Source organism: Typopeltis vanoorti, chromosome 19 (genome assembly GCF_054136105.1).
Source record: "Typopeltis vanoorti isolate ZY-2024b chromosome 19, IOZ_Tvanoo_1.0, whole genome shotgun sequence".
Classification (NCBI taxonomy): Eukaryota; Metazoa; Arthropoda; class Arachnida; order Uropygi; family Thelyphonidae; genus Typopeltis; species Typopeltis vanoorti.
The window spans coordinates 96,182,734-96,207,500 of record NC_143567.1 but is presented as its reverse complement, the minus strand read 5'-3'; the positions used below and the strand labels follow the sequence as shown (position 1 = coordinate 96,207,500).

The following is a 24,767-nucleotide window of genomic DNA, read 5'->3' as shown; positions in this document are numbered from 1 at the left end:
ATATGCAAATACTCATGGTTCTATATTTTTTTTTTTAATCCGAGGAATACGCGTCTGAGCATCAGCTTTCTCTTTACTAATAAAATATGAGAAGGAGATTATACAAGTATCCTTTCAGGTTCCTTGTGCATGCAGTGTGATTTTATAGCCAATTTGGACTACTGCGCTCGCTTGCTAAAGTAGTAATGGATGCAAGATCGTGCAGAGATACTAAAACGAGGAAGCGTCATCTCCATGCTTGACGTCAGCGTCGAAGAAACAATTGCTGCAATAAAGACAACGGCCAGTAGACCAGTATTATGACGTCACACACACACACACACACACACACACACACACACACACACACACACACACACACACACACACACACACACACACACACACACACACACACACACACACACACACACACACACACACACACACACACACACACAGCACGTGCAAATTTCACGTGAATTACCTGAGTTCGATGGAGGAGCTAGCATGATGTAACTGGCTCTTCTAGAACCCGGAACGTATTCGTTACTGATGCTGCTACGAGAAGGGCGTCGCGAACTGGAAACGGAACCTCTGGCAGTTGTATCGTCTCCGGTAAGGACAACAGGAGGTGTAGACGCACTAGCTAGACGTCCTGGTGGCTGATTAAATCGCTGTCTGGAAGTAATCAGTATAACCAGTGTTATTAGATTTGAGGAATGTTGTCTCAAGAGATTATTTTAAGAAAGAAATCCTCGCAAAGAAAACACTTAAGAAGACACATTAATAATAGATAGGAACGCCGTTTAGAATGTATTTTCGGCTCTGTGTTTCATTTATTTAAGTTTGGTGTGTAGGATTGAGAGTTACAAAGTAATACCGATATACGTCAAAGCAGTGTAAACATTGTCTAAAATGAAGTTTTTTTGGTTCGATTACAGTTTTCTCTTTTAATCCGAAGGTCAGTCAGATTTCAGTTAAAAAGTGGATAGTTTTTTTTTGAAGGAAGAGGGATATGTTCATTTGGATAACGAATCCTCTGTACAGTTCATTTCGTTCATCTGAATGCCTCTATTTAAATGCATAACAACCTCTTTATTTTCCTTTTTAATATCAGTTTGCAACATAACATTCTGACCATAATGTCAGTAGAATATAAAATTGACATTTATGACGCAGTTCACAAGTTAGCACTTTGTTAAAAATAATGATGGATTATTCACTTCATAATATTAATCAGATCCAGCCAGAAATTAATCCAATGTTAATCCAACCAGAAATAATAAAAATCAATAATGAAGAAATTAAGCAAGTAGATTATTACATATACTTAGGACAACAGATATCAATGGAACAAAATACCATGGACGAAAAAAGGCGCACGATGCTTGGGTGGAAAGCATTTGGAAAATTACATTCAAAAGCCAACTACCATTGTGCCTGAATAGAAAAATTTTTAACCAATGTAGTCTTCCTATACTGACATATGACTGTGAAACATGGACACTGAATGCAAAGGAAGTTCAAAAATTATGAACAACACAATTTAGCATGCGACGAACTATGCTTGGTATCACAAGATGGTATCACAAAAGGAATACATGGATAAGAAATGAAACCAAAGTCTCTGACATCATAGGAAGAGTGAAACATCTGAAGTGGCAATGGGCTGGGCATATTGCTCGAAGACGAGATCAACGATGGACAAAAGAAGTACTTGATTGGATTCCACGAGAAGAAAAACGACCACGACGCCGACCTAAATCACGGTGGCTGGATTGATGATATCATCAGATTTGCAGGAGTGACAAGGAAAAGGAGATCCATGGACAGGCAGTTTTGGAGTAATCTTGGAGAGGCCTTCATCCAGCACTGGATCGACAGTGACTGATAATGATGATGAATGCTAAAAAAGAAAAAAAAGAAAGAATCCCTTTCAGGTTCTGGTCCTAGTCTTCCATGGTCAGGTTTTTGCACCCAGACCGTATTTGCGTACGTCTTTGTGATGGAAGGGGGGGGGGGGCAGAATAAACGCAAGTTTCCTGTTATGATTGGATTGATTTTATTCAGATTTGCTATCGTGCTCTGGGCCTTTATTATTAAACTTCGGTTTGGTTTTAAACTGACCACTGTTAATACAAAATTGGGCAACACGATACAAACATATGTACAATAAATACGCTGTCCAGAAGTACATAAGCCCAAGTTAACTCTAAATTCATTTGTTGTAGTAATAATCAATGACGTCACTAAGACTTGAATGCTATTGCGAAAAGCACTTCTTTCAGTCTACGATCATTTTCAAAAGACCACTTTTCTTTCATTCGAGATAATAGCATGTCTTCTTTTCTGTGAGCTGTTTTCGCTATATTTCTTGAAGTTTACCAACGACGAATACAGTCATTATTCTACTACTATGCAAACTGTGTGAGTCTTTTACTTCGACAAACTGAATATAAAAGGAATTTCCCAAGTGTTTTACATTTCCACGACCTGAAAGTGACTAATTCAGTACTTAACAGAAAATGCTCCGATAAAATATCTTCATAAATTATTTAATTCTCTTCTCTTAAAGCAATCATGTATTCTGCGTGCAACAAAGTGGGACTTTATTCAGCTGACTCGGCTTACATAAACAATGTTTTCCCAAGAGACTCCAAAATAAATAATTATTCTTAACAATTGTTGCTTCAGTGGTAATTTGAATTGCAAGATACTTAAATTTAAACAAGAGACTTCTTTATTTAGTTGGATAAGCAAATAACACACTTATTCATATTATTACCAATAATATCCGTGTTGTTAATGATTTATATTTAATCAGACCGCTTTTACTGAAAAATTGGACACCCTGATACAAAACATGTGTTATGTGACAATAAATAAACTGTCTATAAAACGATAATATTGCGAATATTAATAAATACTATTCTCTATGAAATCTTACAGGTAATGTATTTCTGAAAACAAAATTCCTACGTATGTCACTTAATAATGATGACTTTGTTATCCTAAAGCGGAAACAGTTTTTTGAATATTTTCTTCTTAGTTAAGAACCTTATTTAGAAATGGTTAAGGTGCTGTGGTCGTCGTTAATGTTAGAGGACAACTTTTCTTCGCGAAAGATAAATCATATGCAGCCTGCTAAGCAAGTTATGAAATTCTTAACATCATGACGAATGACTGCCTCAGTACATTGATTCTGCTTGCTATCCTCATGTTCATAGAAGCTTTAGTTTTAAGCTTTTACTACAGAGTGACAAAGTTTTGCTCTACTAGGAATATAACGTCAAAAACTTGATGAGAACTCAGTTTGTATTTTTTGTAAACGCCAGTCACTCCAAACTAGTTTCGAGGTTCTCATTCTGCCAATTTTTCTCAAGCTCTAATCGATAACAAGTGGATACGCCAACCGCAAAATGAAATGTCTCCGGAAAATTTCTTTCGTCAATAAGTATAGTTTCTTTTCGGAGACGTACTCGAGAATGATACCTTTACCGCTTCCAGCTCACGACGCTGAGTTCTTCATACGAAACCTCCATCAATCGTCTAATCAGTTTACTTCTTCCCCTGTGTAACTACTCTCGAAGGCAATCTTGTCAGGTTGTTCGAGCTATTTACTAAACGAAATCGTCAGAATGACTTCTTGCCGGGGGAGATACCATTCAAGACACACACTTTCCAGACGTGAAGATATTTTTTAAACAGTTGCAGTGTAACTGGAGCCAATAATGGGCGGGTCATACGAAAGGCATATACTTGCATCACTGCCTGTATTTAGTGAATTTTTTAATCTTGTTAATGCGATTAATTAATTGCACTGCCAAACTCGAACATGGCAAGATATTTATTTATGTTTATCTTTCTCCATTGCCAAATGCCAGTCAGTAAGCATCGTGGGTATTTTCAACGGAAGAAAAAATATTTCCTGGTGATGGCTGAATATACCTTTCCTTATAAGTATAGTATAGTCCTAAAAAATGGCAGCTCTGTCCTTTCAGATGTGTTTTCGGTACAGTATTTAACCATTGAATACTGCGTCGAAATTATTGCAAATATATCAAACTGTGAAGTCTGATATATTCGCCGAAATTACAATTGCTTATTGATTCTATCGATTATGTTATCCAGCCACTCGATCAAAGAATCATCCTTGTCTTCGAGGTCCATTATCGGCAACAAATAATGTGCAAACAGCTGTTTGTCATCGGAAAATGATAGTTTGGAAGACAGCTGATATTTTTAAGACATCGAAATTGATCGAACCATCATGGAGGCGAATAATTTTCTGATATGAAGCACTGGAAAGTGATTTTAGAAAATATTTTGGATCGTAAAATTTGAAACAGTTTGTTGCTTTTACTTATTTTTATGTCTTGAAGTGATACTTCATGGGAATAAGCGATTCTTATTACTAGAAACAAGAAATATTGACAAAAATTAATTTTCTTTATCAATAAATGAACCAATGAATAAATCAATCAACTTCTTGTGACCAATACTCACTTACCCTATTCGGATGTTTATATCATTAATATGACAATAGCATATCTGAACGCTGATGACATTTTAACAGGCGTAATATACAAACTCTACTCATAAAGTATTGAGACTAAAATTGTATTTTTGACATTTCAAAGTACATCGAAAATTGTATTTTTTTTTGACGTATTACTCGAGATCATGATGTTGTCGAACGTGTTTGAATAAGTTGAGAATTATTTAAAAGCCTGAACATCATAGTGATTTCATAGTTTTCTGCCGCCAGATGGAGTAAGATCGTTTGTATTTCGTTGCACGTTCTAAACATAATATCATAACAAATTAATGATAAATTATTATTGCTCAAATTACACACCAAACAACACAATAAAGTGGCAAAAAAAAAAAACTGAAACAATATAAAAATGATACCTACCGACTAAATAACCTCAGCACTAGACAGAACAAAAGAGTAAAAACGATGAGACCAGAAATAACGCTTATCATTGTTGTTATTTCACTATTATCGATAAATCCGGTGCTGACGCCTAGGCAATGTAAAACAAAGGTAGTTAAGAATTATTCATATTATATTATATACTAATTAAAAGAAAATATATCCAGCAATGTTAAAAGCGTTTATGATATGTGAAAATTGATATACAGAAGACGACTGAGCGGAGGAAATTAGTTTTAACTGAGAGTAGTTTTGGAAATAACTCAAAATATTTCATAAAAGCCAATAATTATACCTTCTGAGAATAACTTGTTTTACACACATTATAAAATTCATCGTTGTGTGTGTGTGTGTGTGTGTGTGTGTGTGTGTGTGTGTTTCCGCATTCTTAGTTCGATATTTCATGTCAATTTTTGTATCTGAATTCTTCTTGTTGATTTTTTACTCTGTAGGTTGATTTTTACTATCTATGGTATTCGATAAAAAAGTATTTTATTATCAAAAATCTGCATTAAAAAAAACTGATTTTTTTACTTACGCTTTACATATAGTTATGTCCAAAGAAGCATTTTTGTGAAGTACTAAAAATCGTGCCTTGATATCTAGGATACGTTTGATTCCCGTATATTCTTGTATCATGACATTCTCGCACCTTTTCAGCAGCAAATCATAAAGTTTCATGTATTTACTTTGATGATCGGTGTCTGAAAATGATTGTAGAAGAGAAAAATAATGTCTTCTACATGCAGAGTAAACTGTTATTTATTTTAAATGCTCGTTATGTAAATTATTATATTTGTTTATATTACAAAGAATTACAGTTTTTCAACAACAGATTTTGTATGCCGTGTAAATTAGTAAACTTTCCATAGCTGATTCTAATACAGAAATCTTATTTCTCAACGTTTCCATACATTAATCTGTGTACACTTGCATTCTCTCTCTCTCTCTCTCTCTCTCTCTCTCTCCTCCAGATTTTCAAATGAAGAAGAGTTAGTCGGCCTCAGGTAGATGTGCGTAATTAATAGACATAACACACTGTTTTCATGGTTCTAGTTGCTTCGGCCATAGTTCCAGACAGCAGCAGCAAACACACACACACACACACACACACACACACACACTGCACGTCACAAGCTTTCCGATTTGAAGTGTAAGAAATTAATTAGATCCTTTTATTATTCGAATTTTATTATTATTATTTTCCTCACAAGAGTATCAGTATTGAAGTCCTGTCGAAGACTGGAATACAAAATAACATGGTACTGTAGATAATAGCGCATTAAGTAGCGATAACTAAGAGACAGCGATGATGCGGTGCCATTTAGTCATTGCCGAATCCCAAAGTGAGAGAAAAAATCTCATCACTTTGGAATGGAGATTTTTGTCTTCTGAATTCAGCCTAATCCTAGTAATATTTGATTGAAGAAACAGGATTAATATAAAATCATTTATTAATTTTATAGATTTTCGATGGATTATATGTATTTTAAAGGCCTGTGTAGCTCGGTGCAAGTGGCACTTGCGTCCTAAGCCACCCGAAGAAACTTAAGTTCAAGTCTATTGGTCGACTGAAGAAACCTTTTCTAAGCCTTTCTTCGACCGGTTTCTGAGTAAGTCGGTCTCGGGCATGGACAAGCGAGTTTTTTTCCGGGTTTTTGTCCTGTAAACTCAAGAAAATCGAAAGAAACCGTAGAAACCACATTATTTCAGACAGTAACATATCCTGTTAGGGTTAGATACCAAAAGATGGCAGAACTTGTTTGCTCGTCTCTTCATCGGGTGCTGCTTATAATCAGTGATAATCACGTGCCAGCTATCTCTGATTGGCTACCAGCGAAGATTGGACTGCCCATTCAGTCTCCAAAAGCTAAATAAGGTTAAAAGGCCTCATCTACTCACTCATAAGGGAATAGAAGCCGTTAGGTGATTAGGATATATATATATATATATATATATATGTTAAAGATACCAAGCTATTTTAAACCTGGTTTACCCCAATTCCCAAGTAAGCAAACAGACAAACAAGTGAAGTTTGCGCCTGCAAGTTGCAAGTGTTGCAAGCCTAGCTGACCCTGCACATAGTGCAAGACCAAGGCAACTCATTGTAAAAGTAGAATAAGCTCTGATCACTAATCTTAATATTTACCTTTAATGCAAAGCACATCTCCTGGAGGAGATGTATGATGCTTTGTATTAAAGGCAAGGGGCCACTACCCAGACCGGTTTCGACCTTTATTGAGGTCTCATCAGTGGGAGCCAGGCTAGAAATACCAAGATTTTAATAATACAGAACTTATAAGTATTTTACCAGAACAAGTTACCATAAGGTGTTTTAACCTTATTAAATAAAAATCTCAGGAGGAGATATAAATGTAGAAAGTATTTTACCTTGGATAAAATAAATGTTAAAGATACCAGTATCATCATCTTCTCCAGACTGTTATTTGCTCGCATAATATGTCCGAAGTAGGACAATTTTTGCTTCATGATCATAGCTTCGAGGGAGCAAACTGGCTTTATTCTGTCTATTATCGATTTATCGGTTTGCTTTGCAGTCCATGGTATTCTTAGTAAGCGTCTCCAAACTCATAATTCAAATGTATCTATCTTCCTTCTTTCACTCTTTCTCAGGGTCCAACTTTCACATCCACAGTACCACAGGGAATATCATTGCTTTCACGATTCTGATTTTTGATGCGAGGCTAATATCTTTATCATTAAAGATCTTGCTTAAATTTGTCATTGCTTTCTTTCCGAGTAATAATATTCTTCTAACTTCTTCAGTACAATAACCATCTTGATCAATTCGGGATCATAGGAGCACAAAATTGTTAACTGCTTCCATTTTCTCCCCATCTACTTCAAAATCATTAAGTTCACATGTTGCCATAACTTTTGTCTTTTTGAAGTTACGTTTAAAGCCATATTTAGCACTTTCTTCTTTAACTTTGATAATAAGTTCCTTCAAATCTTCTACATCAATCTTTTCTTTCCCTCGGACCATTTTAGATAAGTCGATCTTTGAAGCAGGTAAGTATTTTCTCCTCCGAGAAGAAACTCTAGTTTTAAATTCCACAGCTCAGAAAAATCGTAGCACAAATATGAACTCATATAAAAAATAATAGGATTAGAAACATCTTACCGCTCTGCAGACATTTATTCATCTGCCGGAGATGATGACAATGATGACAGATGGAAGATTACCTACTACTTTCCAAGATGCAACTGACATACCTATACCAGCTACTGAATTAGAAACTCCGCAGAAATCACTAGTTCCTGTAGAGGTGGGCGACTGCTAATACCGTTCATCTTCAATTCCTTGCTCATTAGACTGGACTTGAGATGAACATCTGGAACAGCTTTTGTTAAATGCTTCATTCAGTTGCTGCATAGAGGAAATTCTGTTTGTCCGTACTCAGACGACGGTAATCTCGTTCCTGAAGACTGTCTTAGGACCACAGTAACGTCTCATAGACCAGCAATGTGAATTATTTTTCCACTGGTTAAACACCCGGGATATCTCACCCTTTAAGAAACCAGACAGTGCTACTGTTTTCAAAAACCGTGGTTCTAGCCAAACAGTTTTTATCGAACTCCAAAATATCTTTGTTTTTTCCGATTGTGATCAACAATATTGACGATTACAGAGTTGTTGCCTAGAATACGTGGTGACGCGCGTGACCAAGTATTTTGCATATACGCTACCTAAGTGACGGTTACATGCGAGTTACTTGTATATTTGCATAAACATTTCTAATTCAGTGGTCTGTATGCGTAGAACCACATTTGTGAATGGAAAGAAGTTAGGCGATTTATTTCTTATATTAATTTATTTATAGCATCATTTATAGCATCTAACCTTGAAGAGAATGCACAAAGAGCTCTGAGATTTGTAGCTTACCGAGGATCTAGGTGGGGCGGCATTGAATAACGCAGTGGAATGCATGAAAAGACCGCAAGGATACCCGCAAGGGTTCGATTTGACTCAGACCTGTGTGTGTGTGTGTGTGTGTGTGTGTGTGTGTGTGTGTGTGTGTGTGTGTGTGTGTGTGTGTGTGTGTGTGTGTGTGTGTGTGTGTGTGTGCGTGCGTGCGCACAATGAATTCTCTAATTCATCATACACACACTGCTTGAAAAGAAGTTAACGGACACCATAGTGTGAGGAACAAACAGCCACGATGCCCTCCTTAATAAGATTTAGGACATACTTTCACTCCGATGACTACAGTAATCCTACAGGGCATACTTTCCACGACGTACGATAGCGATCAATGGGAATTTTGGACCATTCTTCCTTTAGGCATGTAATGAGATCCTGGACTGAACGGACATCCCTTGGCCTCACCCGGCGCTCCAATTCATCCCACAGATATCCAATAGGGCTCTGTGGAACGCCAGTCAAGTGTGTGACGTTCATGTTCACAAACTACTCAGTTGCATACAGAGACAATGGACAGTTCCGTAGAAACGCCACGAAGTAGGAAGCATTGCATTGTCTAGAATGTTCACTTACCTCTCGGAGTTCAATGTTCATGGCACCACAAATAGAGCTCCGAGACCAAACCAGGAAAACACAGGACCATACCATCACACCACCATCTCTGAATTTCATAGTTGGGATTACGCACTCTGGTAAGAGACGTTCGCTGGACACCCGCCACACTCGCACCTATCCATCTGCTCGATAGAGAGTGTAGCGTACTTCTTCGCTCCATAACGCAGCTTTCCAAACTTCCACCTTCCACTGTACACGCTCTTTGCACCACTAAAAATACGCTTCATGTTAGTTCGGGTAATGTGGAGCTTGCATATTATGGGCCTGCCATTGAAACCATGTTGTGAGCCTCAGTTCTAAATGGTTTCGTGCAGATTCGTGTTTCAGTCGATGACAGGAATTCTACGTTCAACGCGTCGGTCGACGAATGGCAGTTTTTACGTATTATCATTTGTAGCACCCTACGGTCACGTTCAGTGAGTGTGTTGAGTCGTCCACTGCGGGTAGCACTTGCAGTTGACTCCCTGCCTTTCTATCTCAGTATGATATCATCGATTGTTGACTTATTGACTTGGAAGGCCCTATATTTCAACAGTTTTCTGAACAGATAGGCCTGCAGAACAAGTAGAGTTTAGAATAGTAGTTGTGTTTGAAATTAGCTCTGTTTTGTCTAAAGTACAATATATTTTTAAGATATTGTTTTCTCCATGGTACTGTTTTCACCTGACGAAGTCGGCATTTCCGATGAAACTATTAGTAAAACCTTATTAAATCTCTTGTATTTTTCTCGGTGTTTAAGTTAGTTAATAATTTTAAACATATATAGATATAGTTTTAGCCTCCGTAGCTCCATCTCAGTGTTTTTCATTCTTGTGATTTAATTTTTATCGACAGGTACATATGAGCTCTTAGGCTAAACATTTCGTTTTGCTTGTGTTAGTTACCCACACAGCGCTGATCCTTTCTAATACCAAAAATAAAAAATAAAAATAAATCAATAAAATAATATAAAATATTGCTGTCACCCAAATGAAGATCTTTAATTGCTCCTAACAGTTTTGTTTTAAAATTCTACGCCTTTCTTATATCATTCATCTCTATAAACACTAATTATTTGTAATGCCGTAAGCTGGTCAAGTATTCAAATAGATCTCAGATACTAATTTCTTAATTTCAAAAAAAAAATAAATAAATAAATAAAAATTTAAAAAAAATTAAAAAACTGATCGTGCTCGCATTTTTATTAGTTATAGGATATATATATTTATCGATTTTCAACTCTTGATATTTCGCGTTTTTTTTAATTTAAATTAATTTTAATTCCTTTTTACCGATTGTAAACAGGGTTTTAATTGATTGGAGAGAAAAAGGTATTGTAGCAACCAATCTTTTTTTTTCAAATTTAATTAACACTTTTTTTATTTTTTATTTTTTATTTTTTTTCGTGGCAGAACATGGTTTGCCTTTAGCTCAGCACAAAAAAATGCCTCTGAACAGCGATCCGGCATAACTTGATATTTGAGCAGACATTTTTCTTGACTGTCATATGTTTGTGGTTACTATGATAACTTAATAGGTGATGGGCACAAGGTTGAAGAAATTATCAAGAAACAGAATTTAAAATGGAATTCTTTATACGTGGAAGATGTTTCCTTTTCTATTATTTGGTTATCCTTCTAGTGAGATATTTAAAGTTCATCAGGAACGATGTATTTGCATAAAGTTTTTAAATTATGTTAATAACAAACAGTCGATTTTATAATAAAACAAAATAATGATTCGCTAAACCTGAAATAGAATGAATTTGGGGAACATTCAAGAAAATGAAGAATCAGGGGAAACTAGAGGGTGTCCCAAAATTCACGCAAGATTTAAATTTAGCGCCATTTGTGCGGTAAAGTGTTGCCAACGAGAAAAAAAAAGACAGAGTGACAGCTGACAGTTCAGGGTTATTAAAAATGACCACACACAGCGAAGAGAGTTCGTTGAATGGATTATGGAACAACAACAAGTGGATGCTTATTTTTCGAACAAAATCATCTTCAGCGATGAGGCTCATTTTCATCTTGATGGCTTCGTTAATCGACAAAATTGTCGCATTTGGGGTTCAGAAAATCCACGAGTGATTGTTGAGAAACAAATGCATCCACAACGTGTCCCTGTTTGGTGCGGATTTTGGGCTGGAGGCATCATCGGTCCAGTCTTCTTCGAAAATGCGGCTGGTAAGGCAATAACAGTTAATGGTGCTCGCTATCGTGACATGATAATCCAGTTTTTTGTGCCTAAATGCAAGACATGGATGTGGACGACGTGGTTTCAACAAGACGGTGCCACATGCCATACAGTCCGAGAAACAATTCAATTACTGCATGAGTTATTTCCTGGTCGTGTAATTTCCCGTTTTGGTGATCAGAATTGGCCGCCCAGATCATGTGACTTAACGCCGTTGGACTTTTTTCTTTGGGGTTTTTTGAAGTCTAAGGTTTATGTCAACAAGCCCACGACCACCCACGCCTTGAAGGAGGAAATTGAGCGCTGTATCAACGAAATTCAGCCACATTTATGCAAAACGGTCATGGAAAATTTTGACAAAAGAGTGCGTTTGTGCCAGCAAAGCCGCGGAGGCCATTTACCCGATATGCTATTCCATGCATAACCCTATACTGTATACTTTACGAATCAATAAGAAATTACAATTTTTAATTTAATTAGAAAATAAAATGTTTTCTATCAAAATTACTTCTTGCGTGAATTTTGGGACACCCTGTATAAGCAAACATTTTTTTCTCGATCCCTGGGATTTATTAATTTTTAACTAATTCCTTAAAATATTTGCATTGAAATTCTTAATACTTGCTTAAGATATTCATATTTTCATCCAGATAATGAACTAGACAGAGTATATTAGAATATTGATATAAAATATTAGAAAATATAATTAATTGGTTGTTCGGTTGAATTTTTTGTCAGGGGAGGTTGCATAATTTATAAAGTTTACATTGTACATTGGTTGCTCATAGATCCGCAAATGCTATCTAATTACGCGAAAACGTTCGCCTGTTGCGTTCATGTTCTCCCTCTCTGGGCATTAATAATGCGACACAGTTTATGATGTTGTTCCGATAACTTCTCCCAGGACTTTTGACTATTGTTGTCGAGAGATGGTGCTCCATAACCTGGTTGTTCCTCAGCACAATGGCTGGAAGTACGAGTCTCTAATGAAGTTAGGAGGTGTGGTCGATGTAGTCTGCTGTTCACACAAATGGCTAAATGCAGCCTTTTGCATGTTACATATAGCTTAGGTGGATAATTATAGCCACCCGCAGTCAGTATTAATGCACCAGACCCATTATAAGAGAAAGTTATTTCGTAGACCGAAAGTATGGTTTATTCCGATACAGTTTTAGGAAACAAAGCGATATATTTCAACGAATTTTCCACTCAATTTGGAAACTCTATTGTTCATTGAATCAAGAGAATTCAGATTTAGAGTGTGAAGCAGCTCTTTATAACGTTGCGAGTTTATATTAGGCGAGTGTTTCTAGGAATAACAATTTTATTATGGGTAAAAGAATGAAAATAAGAATTAAATTTCTTTTCAACTATAATTTACAATTTTACGATGAAGAATTTTCCCTTTTCTAGGAATGTCTATGAAATGTTGATATCAGGGTTTAGAATTTTTATGGATATTGCTTGTAAAAAAGTTGAGTTTGAAATGAGGTGTTGGTCTTTTCGATAATTGCACTTGTTCACTGCCATTTGTAGTCTCGACACTGTAAAATTTGCTTGTCTGATTCATATTAAATGTTTTTTTTTCCTTAGAGTACTTAAGATTCAAAGCTGTATAACTAGGAGGAGCCCTTTACGTAGCCTATTAAGGAATGCGGAGAAGCAACCAGGGCTCCTGACCTAATGTCCAATCCTGCATGGTGAGACTTAACATGGTGCACCACGTTAAGTATCTACTTGAATAGTAAACGAACGAGGACGGGCTAGCAATTTGGGATTTAGCCTACCAACTTTTATTCTTATTGTTTTAAACCATAATGCAGAAAGGATGATACAACATGACAGAATTTCATGCCAGTTAGGGCGTCGTCAGGTCATGCCAGTTAGGGCGTCTGTTTCCCTTCTTCCCATCACCCAGAGAACTAGGGAGAACAGCGAAAGATCAGCAACTGGAACAAATTCCGGAATACATTCCAACTCGACATCAATAGAGCTCAAGACTGGCACTATCAACATAAGAAGCATCAATGGAAAAAAGAAATGCAACTAGCAGAAGAATTGGATAAGTACGAGAGCGACAGGTCTGACTGAAACAAAGAAGACAAAAACAGGTGAGATCCTTGTAAGACAAACGCAATTATATTCAACACTAAATACGAGAATAATTTTCTTGAATGAATGGCAATATCAAGTAGAGTGATGTCGGCAAATATCAGAATGTGGAACTGGATAATGGGTCTTCATTTGTGTCTATGGTCTCACAAACGGTTCTGCTAAGGAAAAAAGTAGTGGAATGTTTCGAGGTATTAGAGAAGGCAGCTGGCACAACGAAAAAGGAAAAGTTGGTTCTTGTTGGGAATCTAAATAGCAGAGTAAGAAATGATTACCAGGCATATAGAAATACTCTTGGAAAATTTGGGAAAAAGAGCAAAGCTAATAATAATGGTGAGTGCTTGGTGGATTTCTGTTCAGGACATAGGCTTGTTAATACTAACACCATCCGCCAACATAAAAATGTGCACAAATTCACACTAAAAAAAATCAAGAAATAAGAAAAGCCTCATTGACTAATGTTATTGTTTATAACCATATATTCACGCTAGTGCAGGACACAAGCGTTTACAGCGGATTTGAAATTAGAAGTGATCACCATTTTGTTCTGAGCAGGATACAATTCAATTTCATATAAAAAAAATGAGAAAAAGAGTGTGTAAGAAAGTTTTAAAGCGAATAAAAGTTAAGAAACGTTCAGATGTGATGTAGACTAAAATATACAAAACATCATTCAAGAAAAAGTGAAAAAGTTTGTAAACAAGAATCAAACCTTGCAGATCCAGTGGTAAACCTTAACGAAGACATTGATTCAACCAGAAAAGCATGTGGAGAGGTTGTCTGCAAGGATAAAAAAAATCCTTGCAGACAAAAAACGTCCCTCAAAATTTCATGGTGGATTGCGAAGTTAAAGAGGCAGTGAAAGAAAGCATATCGAAAGTGCCTGACAAGTAAATCAGCTTGTGCTCTCTTACAGAATACGGATTTAAATGCAAGAAAGCGAAGCACTGTGTAAAACTAGTTAAACAAAAGTCATGGGAAGATTTTAATAAGAACGTAGAAAATAAATCAGGAAGCTATTGTGAAAGCTTAGAAATGGAGGAAAGAGTGCTGATCGTAAAAGGAATCAGAGACAATAAAGATGACATAATAATTAAAGATAAAGATATCCTACATATCAGGAGTAATTACTTTGAAAAAGTGCTAATCGAAACAAACAGAGACAGCACAGTAGTAGAAATTTTCACTCAAGAGGAATACAATTAGGAACATATATCAATACTTGAACTAGAAAAAAATGTTCAAATACGAGTATGGAGGAACAAAAGTTTTATAGTGGCTGAACTGCATAATTCAGAAGGCCTGGCCACAGGGTCGAATTCCGGATGATTGGAACAGAGCTCTCATAGTACTCATCCATAAAAAGAAAAATAGGGCTGAATGTGAGAATTACAAATGAATTTCTCTACTGAGTGTTCCTGTTAAAATATATGCAAATATACTTGAGAAAACAAACTAAGAAAAATTGTAAAAAGGAAGCTAGGTGAAGAACAAGCTGGATTTAGGCCAAATAGTGGTTGTCAGGACTAGATTTTCGCTTAAAGACAAACAGATGAGAAAGCATGTGAATATAACAAGGATTTTAACTAGATTTGGTTTGTTTTAACAAGAATTGAGTCGATATTTGAGTTGTAAGTCATCAGTTAGAATTAGAAGTACAGGAGGATGGTTTGATGTTAAATCATCTCTACTTGGATGTACTTTATTTCTACTGTTATTCATTACGCATATGAATTATAGTATGAAGGGAAGTGGTATTAAACCTGATATCAAAACTGGAGATATCTAAGCTCTTTACTTTATGCAGATGATGATATACTTCAAAATAAATCCATTACAAATCTGCATTTCCCTGACTAAATTGAATAAGTGTTGTAATAAATTTGATATGAAAATCATCAATAAAAATATAGTGAAAATAGCCCAAAACATTGAAAACATCAAGTGCACCCTAAACAGAGAATCTGTAGAACAAGTAAAATATTTCAGTTACTTAGGCACAACGTTTAGTAAAGATATCAAATTCAATATAGAAATAGACCACAGAATTAGCAAAGCTAGTAGGTTTGGAAGCCGGTGGAATAGATTTACATGGAATATGAGATAAATTAGTCAAAACACTAAACTAGTTGCTACAAGACAATTTTCAAACCAATTTAACTTATGAATCCGAGAGCTGCGTGAGAATGTCAATGAGAGTATCATATTAAAAACGGATATCAGGAAGGAACTTTATATTGTTAGCATTCAGGAATGTGTTGGTAGAGCTAATCTCAGGTGGTATGGCCACTTAAACAGAATGGGAGAGGAAATATTAACAAAACAAGTGTTCTATGCCAGGTTAGAAGGGAAAAGACCCAGAGGGAGAATCTACGGATTGATAAAGTAAATAGTAAATACTGGAATCTTGACAGAGAGCAGATTAATTTGGAGGAAAATTGTCAATTGGAAGTTAGTAATAGTGTAACTTTCTCTCGTAGTACTATCATAATAACCTGTATACCCCTTGACGGTACATGCCAGGAATTTGAAAATGATGGTGATGTGTTTTCCCTTACCAAAGGAAAGCATGAACTCCAATTCATGTTTTTTTTCCTCGAATCTTTAACTTGCTATCTAGACATATAAATGCATTACTAAATAAAGAACCCAAAGGCTTCATTTCGTCGATGTAAAATTACATAGGCAAAGTGGATATTAAATTCCAACATTATTTCAATGTTTGTAGGCTTGCTTTTTTTAAGGCTTGCTGTTACATTTCGTAATAGCAAGCCTTAACTAATACAAGTCTGATGAAGGAGATGGTATATGCCTTTGAAACGTTTTAACCAAGTGTTTTTAACTTGCCAGAGTTAAAACACCTTATAATATCTAATGCTGCAATGTTTGTAGAGATAGAAGGACAATATATCTTTCTAAGGTTTATTTCATGATCAAAGAATGCAGTAAAGTCTGATACTTCTAAGCTTAGGACAATATCTATGCAACATCTGTAAGACGGTTTCTCAATTCGTTCTCTTTCAGACAGTCGCATTATTCTGTATTTTTTGGAACTTTTATTATTAATATTATTATTATCGGATTTTGAGGAGAAAAAAAGAAAACAATACTGTTTGAAAAAAAAAACAATTGCTTCCTTTACTTCCATGTTTTGATTTCTTTTAAAATTTAAATTGTAAATTTTGTTAATTCTGCCATAGTAGTTATACCGATACCTTGTTCAGATGCTTTGATGTTTTAATGCTGTTCTTTAAATGCAGTCAGGTGAACCACGTTTTGCTGCGTTTGGATCGGAACTTTTGTACTAGACAAGTGTAATTTTTTAATACAAAATGAAAATGAATGAACGAATAAATAAATAAAAAGAGTGTCGATAACTGATAAAAATTTAGAAAGCCCAGAGACCTATATTCAAATTCGATGTCAACAGTCTGAATAGTAAGAGCTGCAAATGATCAGAAACCTTTGACGATAACAGGAATTGATTTGATTATTTAAAAATATTTATTTTCATAATGCATATTACTCATTACTCCATCGATCCATCTTCAAGGCCCACCTTTCCTGATTGGGTTGTTGGGGGGAAGCAGCTGCAAGAGGAACTTCCAATGGTCACGATCCTCAGCCACCAAGCTCAGGTGTTCTGGTGGGACTGCCAGACGTGTCCATCCAAGGCTCTGGATATAATCTATCCAGAAAGTCCTTGGCCTTCCACCCTCTGGCTTGGCAAAGAGGGCCTGCTGGGGGAGCCTCTCATTACTCATTAAATATATATTTTTAATTAAGAAAATATGATTTCTTTCATTATAAATAGGGAGAATACTACACATATCGGCCATTGAATTAGAACCCTTGAATTAGAACGATGTGTGTGTGTGTGTGTGTGTGTGTGTGTGTGTGTGTGTGTGTGTGTGTGTGTGTGTGTGTGTGTGTGTGTGTGTGTGTGTGTGTGTGTGTGTGTGTGTGTGTGTGTGTGTGTGTGTGTGTGTGTGTGTGTGTGTGTGTGTGTGTGTGTGTGTGTGTGTGACTGAAGCATTTAATGAAGGCCGTTCGCGATCCATATCTCACCGAACTATACGCAGTTAATTGATGAGAATCGGTATTGGCAGTCTCATGCCTATTACGGAAAACATACATCTCTGATTCAATAGCCAGTATGTGTACTTAGAATACTATTGGACAAGGAAAGCAACTGGAAACCAACTTGTTCTATAATAATTCCCTAGTAAAGTATTATGGCTACCCCACCTACCATTACGTTGAGGATAAAGTACACATGTTGTAAATCCTTTCATTTTTTAATTACCAATCTCAAAATGCGTACAATTTGCTCTGCGCAAAATACATAAGCAATTATTAAATTTCCCTTCCTCACAAGTTATTTTGGGATTCTATTAGAATGGATTTTATTGAAATGTGATACAATTTGTAGTACTTGTTTCAATGAACATGTATTAAGTTAATCTTAATACATGTTCATTAAACATTAATTATTTCGAAAATAATAATTAAACATTAATTATTCTTTTCAAAATAATTAATGTTTAAGTGATCAATGCAATAATTTTTACTGTAATTGCATGATTAATTATTATGTCTGAATTATCTTTCTGATTGTACACACACACACACACACACACACACACACACACACACACACACACACACACACACACACACACACACACACACACAGTGTGATTCAGTTGAGTGCGACCCCTTCACTTTCATTTGCTTCACTCATTAAGCGAGCTTTTATTTATTTTGTAGCTTTGTGCCTCTCCTTCCATTCAAAAGCCATATGACTACCATCACCAATTATTTTTCTCTTATTCTTCAGGATTGTAACTTTTATACGAGGAGAATTAAAATGAATAAAACATTTCAGTTATTAACGAACCATTCTCCGATGTTACATTATCTTTACGAATTTCATAAGTGAAGACTAAATTGGGAAATAAAAAAAAGAGAGCTTTCAAAGACTTATGAGTAATGCCATTGTCACGTGATATCTATAAATTACCTTTCCGCGAAATGTATATCATTCAATGATTTAGGTTTAACTAATACGTTTAGTCGTTCTTTAATGTTATAAGAATAATGTCATTAATACGTTCTATTATACAAACTATTACTACATTTCCTCCATTTATAGGCAGATGGCATAGCAAAATACGGATTAAGAGGAGCACATATTGAGAAATATGTGCTCCTCTAAAACAATTATAATATTATAATTACAATATATAATAACGCCAGACGTCACACTGATATGAGGAGAAGATAATACGAACTTAGGAAAAATGTACTGATAATGATTATATGCTATAATACGATTATAGTAATATAACACTGATAATGAAGTAAAAATAGCAAGGATTACGTGCTAATAGAAATTCCTCTGTATACCAACTTATAAGTCAAAAATTACTACTTTATAAAGGTCATTATATTTGAAAGGGTATAGGATTTGGGATTTTATTTGCGATTTTATTATGGAATTTAGATTATGAGGACAGATTGTGAGTATGTCGATTATAGACTCTGGTTAACAGGAGAAAGAGGGTGATATGATAGAGGTCTATAAACTTTTGAATGGGTGTTATAGGATATCATCTGATGAAATGTTTCGTTATATGGAAGGTGGGAAGTGAAGATGGGGGCATCCATGGTAGTTAAGTTTCTTCGCAGTCAAGAAAAGGGTAAGAGGCTTTTCCACAAAGCAGTGAGTGAGTGGAATAGTTTGCCTTTAGGGGTAATGAGTGCATCTAGCATGAATGAATTTAAGGGAAGGTATGATAGTTGGTTTGGATGATTTATAGCTTCCCTTGATGAATCTGTGACTCCATTGGAGGTCTCAAATAATAATAATAATAATAATAATAATAATAATAATAATAATAATAATAATAATAATGTAGTTACAGGGATTGAATATGAAGGGTTTAGTATTTTCAGGAAAGATAGGATGGGGAGAAGTACTGCTTATGATATCAGATGAATTGCAACCAAAAAGATTAGGAGACAGGTGGGAGGATGGCTGTTCTTTTGAAGCAGGCTGCTATGAGGTTAAGGCCCGTAAGACAAAACACACAGTTGGTTGGTTGTTACTATATGCCAGGGAGTTTCACAGATGATCTGGAAGACATGCATGGTCAAATGAGTACAATGAGTACAGGTCGAGTGATTATTATGGGGGACTTGAACTGTGGAGATATAGACTGAAAGGAAGAAAGATCACATGGAGGGAAATAGAATTTATACACCTGAGAGATAATTAATTAAGGCAGCATGCGATGGAGGGGACTAGGTGGTGGGTGAGTATTGGTCTTGGTCATAGGATCAGAAGCTATCCATAACCAAGTTGACAACATTGCCTCCAATTGGTGAAAGTGACCATGCAGTCTTGACTTGGGAGATTGTAAAACATGAGGAATATTCTATCAATAAGGGGTATTTTTTGGAACTACAAGGCAGGTGATTATGACATGCTTAGGAAGAAGCTTAAATATGTACCATGGCATAAAACACTGCAGGATAAGGATGTTAGTAGTGCATGAGAGAGAGTTAAGGGGAATCTAGAGGAAGGCTCTTTAATTTAAGTTTCAGCTTAGGTAGAATTCCCATTGAGGGGTAAGAGGGCAAAATAATTCACTTGTATAAGGGAAGTTTTAAGACTGCAGTAGCAACTTATAGACCAATCAGTATCTCGAGCATGGTGGTAAAAGTACTGGAAACAATTGGTCAAAAAGAGAATTCAAGAATGGGTGGATAAGAATATGTACTATATAACGGTCAACATGGTTTTGTGAAGGATCGGTGGTGCCTTAGTAATTAACGTTTTATAATCGAGCTGAGTTGGATAAAGGAATGGCTACACGATGATTCTGCTGGATTTTTTAAAGTAATTTGACAGAATACCACATGGAGCTCTGTTACGCCAATTAGAAAAAAATAGGAATGGATATGAACTGATTTTGTAGATAAGCGGGTGGACAGATATCAAAAAATGGTATATGGAGGTGCAGAATCAAACGAAAACAAGTGACTAGTGGTGTGCCGCGAGGTTCAGTGCTTGGACCATTTTTGTTTAATTTCTACATAAGTCATATAGGAAATAACCTGAAAAGAAATATTCAGTTGTTTGCTATATTCCCGCAATATTATGCGAAATTAGGTAGAGTAATAGTTAATCAAGACAACGTAGAGAACTTGTAGGATGATTTGAAGAGGCTGACAGTGTGAGAAAAACATAACGGATGTCAAGCTAATGTGGGAAAGTGTAAAGGTATGCATTTGGAGACACGAAGATTACAAGCTGTGTACTACATTGATGGAACTGTATTCCAAGAAATAAAGCTAGAGATTTAGGGGGTGGTGGTAGACAGAGAGTTAAAGTTTAGAGTTATATTTCTAAAGTTGCTAAGTAGATCATAAGATTACTTGGCTATTGAAGAACACACTAAAAAGTAGAGATAAGGAAGTTGTTCCTCTTTACAAAGCCTTGATAGGTCCACATGTGGAGTACTGTGCTCAGGTGTGGTCTCCTGTGTTTCTTGGGGATGAGGAAGCGGTGAAGAAGTTTCAGAGGCGAGCGACCAAAATTGTAAGTGGTTTGTGGAATGTTTTCTATGAGGATAGATTGAAGCTGTGAGGATTGCAGAAGTTGGTTGATAGGAGAAAAAGAGGGGATATGATAGAAACATTAAGTTACTTAAATCCCATAAAACTCTAAACGGTTTTATAGGATTGATACAGGGGAAATATTTCAGCACTTGGCTACAGGGGGCCCGAACAACAGGTCATCCTTGAAAGCTGAATAAAGTTGTGGTTAGTAGGCACGTGAGGACTCGAACTTTTGCTTGGACAGTTGTGAATGAGTGGAATGGGTTACCAGTTAGATGTCAGTACTTTGTCTGTTCAGAGGAAGGGTTCAAAGAGAGATATGATAGATTAGGTCTCTCGCGATGAATCTTCGACTCCATGATGGTGCTCGTACAATAATAATAATGATAATAATAATTTACTAAAATAAGAGACAAAAGGCTTCATTTCGGTGATGCAAAATTATATAAATTAAGTGGATATTAAATCCAACATCATTTCAAAGCCGAATACAGAAACTATAAACGTTTCGTGCAAACATTGACCAGAGAGCTTGCTGGAATATCCACTTAATTTATATAATTTTGCATCGCCGAAATGAAGCCTTTTGGCTCTTTATTTTAGTAAATACGCACCGGCCGAGAGTTCGCTTACGGAAAATACACCTCTCCGACTCTTCGAGTTCCTTAGTACTGGGAGTTTTTGCTCTCTTAGCTTTCTGCCTGGTCTCTGACGAAAACCAATGAGTTTGAAACAACTGTCAGATTGCGAAACCTTATCAAATTGGACCAATATATACAAGGCGATATACGGACGCTTCTAGCGTTCGTGCTTTCCTATTAGGTTCAGCAACTTGTGGCATGGCGGTGTATTTCTTCAAGCTCTCTGATCATTTTTCGCACGAAACGTTTATTGTTTCTGTATTCGGCTTTGAAATGATGTTGGATTTAATATCCACTTAATTTAAATAATAATAATAATAATGACATTGGAATAATAAGTTATTAATTTCATCCTGAAGAGAAAGAAAAGCTCGAGTGTTTTATTGCATCAAAAGACACGTGTATCACATTAGTAACACCTTCATTAGTTGCTCTTTGAAAACGCTTTGATTTTGAACGATCAGTGAAAATCAGTAAATCTGACTGTTTGTAACGATATCTTTCATAATGAACTTCTCGCTGCTCAAAATGAATCAAGAATTAGCATAATGAGACCCGCAGTACCACCTACCTGCGGTGCAGTATGCAACACCTTCATCTGAAGATTTTTTATGATATCCATCTTTGCACATGCATTCTCCTTTTTGTGTACAAATGGCATTAGGTTCGTTGAAGGCACAGGATTCTGTGTGGTTGCAGCTATCGCCAATTTGGGCTGCTATAAGAGAAAACAAAATTGTTAATAACTGTGATATCAGTTTTTCATTGTTTGCAAGTAAATTTACAAATCTTTGACTTATATTTAAACATTTGAAACAGATTTATGTCTAGCAATAAAATTACTCATACCATAATAGTAAAGCTATCTTACTAGAATAGTCTATCCAAAGTACCGTATATGTCGGTGTATAGGACGACCGGCGTATAAGACTAGGCCTAAATTTTAGGCTATTTTTAGGTTTTAAGCTTGTGTCGGTTGTATAAGAACCCCCCCCCCCCCCCAATTTCTTCTTTCTTGTATTAATGCAACGTTAAGTATTGTTGTTATATCCGTTATTTTTTTGCATAGCATAGATTTAGTATTTACGCGAATTACCCTAATTAAAAGTGATTAGCACCAATTTTAATTAATTATTACGTTTGCATTTTTTTAAATTTTAGGATTATTAAAATTGTTATCATTTAAAATCATGGAACCAACAACAAAACGAAGAAAGTATGAAGCTCGATTTAAAATGAGGTAATTGAAATGGCAAAGCAAACTAATCACTGTGCTGCTGCAAGAAAGTTTGTCATAACCTAGAAGATGGTAAGAGAATGGAGGAAGAAAGAAGATATTTTAAAAAACTTGCCAAAGAAAAAATGTGCGATGAGAACGGGGATCACCCGATGGCCGCAACTGGAAAATCACGTTGCAGAATGGGTAATCGAACAAAGGCAGAATGGTTATCTTGTTACAAGAAATATGATTAGAACATATGTACTAAAATGGTCAAGACTGAATCCAGATGAAAGTATAGAATTTCAAGCTACTTCAGGATGATGTAATCGTTTTATGAACAGATAAAATCTAGTAATACGACAAAAAACGAAAATTGCTCAAAACCTACCAGCAGATCTTGAACACAAACTTACCAGTTTCCATAAATTTATTCTTCAGTTGAGACAAGAACAGGAATTTCTTTGAAATTTATGTTCAAATATTGCAATATGGATAAAACTCCTATGAGTATTGATATGATAAGCAATAAAACAGTGAAATCTAAAGGTAGTAAGAGTGTGCTAGTTCGAAGTACAGGTCACGAAAAAACAAGGTTTACGGTTGAGTTGTCATGTTTGGCTGATGGAACCAAGTTAGCACCAGTGATCATCTTCAAACGTAAAACTAAACCTAAGATAAAATTTCCTTCAGGTTTTTTTGTACATTTTCATGAAAAAGGATGGATGGACGAAAATGGTGTGAAATTATGACTAAATAATGTATGGAACACGTGACCAGGCAGTATAATGAAAAAACGCAGTTTATTAGTATGGGATATGTTTCGTAGTCATTTAAATGAGAATACTAAATGTCTTCTAGAAAAAATAACACAAAAATTGCTGTTATACCAGGTGGTTTAACTTCTATATTGCAACCACTAGACGTCTGCTTGAACAAACTATTTAAATATCATATGCGAGAAGAGTGGAATAATTGGATGTTGACTGGTGGAAAATCATTTACAAAAGGTGGATCTATGCGCGCTGCATCACTTGATATGTTGTGCAATTTTGTGATCAAAGCATGGAATAAAGTAAAAGTAGAGACTGTAATAAAATCATTAAAAAGTGTGGTATCTCTAATCTTATGTATGGTACGGAAGATGATCTGTTGTGGGACACTGATGACGATGAAAACGAAATCGATTCACCGGATTCGAACTGGGATCCATAGGACAATCATTTAAATAATGAATCTGAAGAACTATTTTCAACAGATGATGAAGAAAATTAACATGAAAATTGAGATTAATAATTATTATTTGTTTTTTAAGACTTACATCTATTGTAATATTTTAAATAAATTTATGTAAGAAAATAATCAGATTTGTTTATAAACACTGCCTATTTTCTTATATAATGATGTATTGTAACTACCTAAATGTTCATCCAAGAAATTAGGCTTCCCTTTTTATACTCGCCGTATAAGACGACCCATCATTTCGAGGGGTTTTCTGTAGTATTTTGAGAGTGG

The 24,767-nt window shown here is 35.7% G+C and overlaps 1 protein-coding gene across 1 annotated transcript in view; it reads right to left on the bottom strand.

Moving 5' to 3' along the window:
- LOC150096376 (uncharacterized) overlaps window positions 1-24,767 on the bottom strand; it is a 192,795-nt gene that overhangs the window by 46,661 nt on the left and 121,367 nt on the right. The window contains exons 4-6 of the mRNA XM_090409046.1: window positions 22,605-22,751; window positions 4,901-5,012; window positions 467-660 (exon numbers count right to left, since the gene is read on the bottom strand). Coding sequence (XP_090265172.1) covers window positions 467-660; window positions 4,901-5,012; window positions 22,605-22,751 — 453 coding nt within the window. The remainder of the gene's footprint in view (window positions 1-466; window positions 661-4,900; window positions 5,013-22,604; window positions 22,752-24,767) is intronic.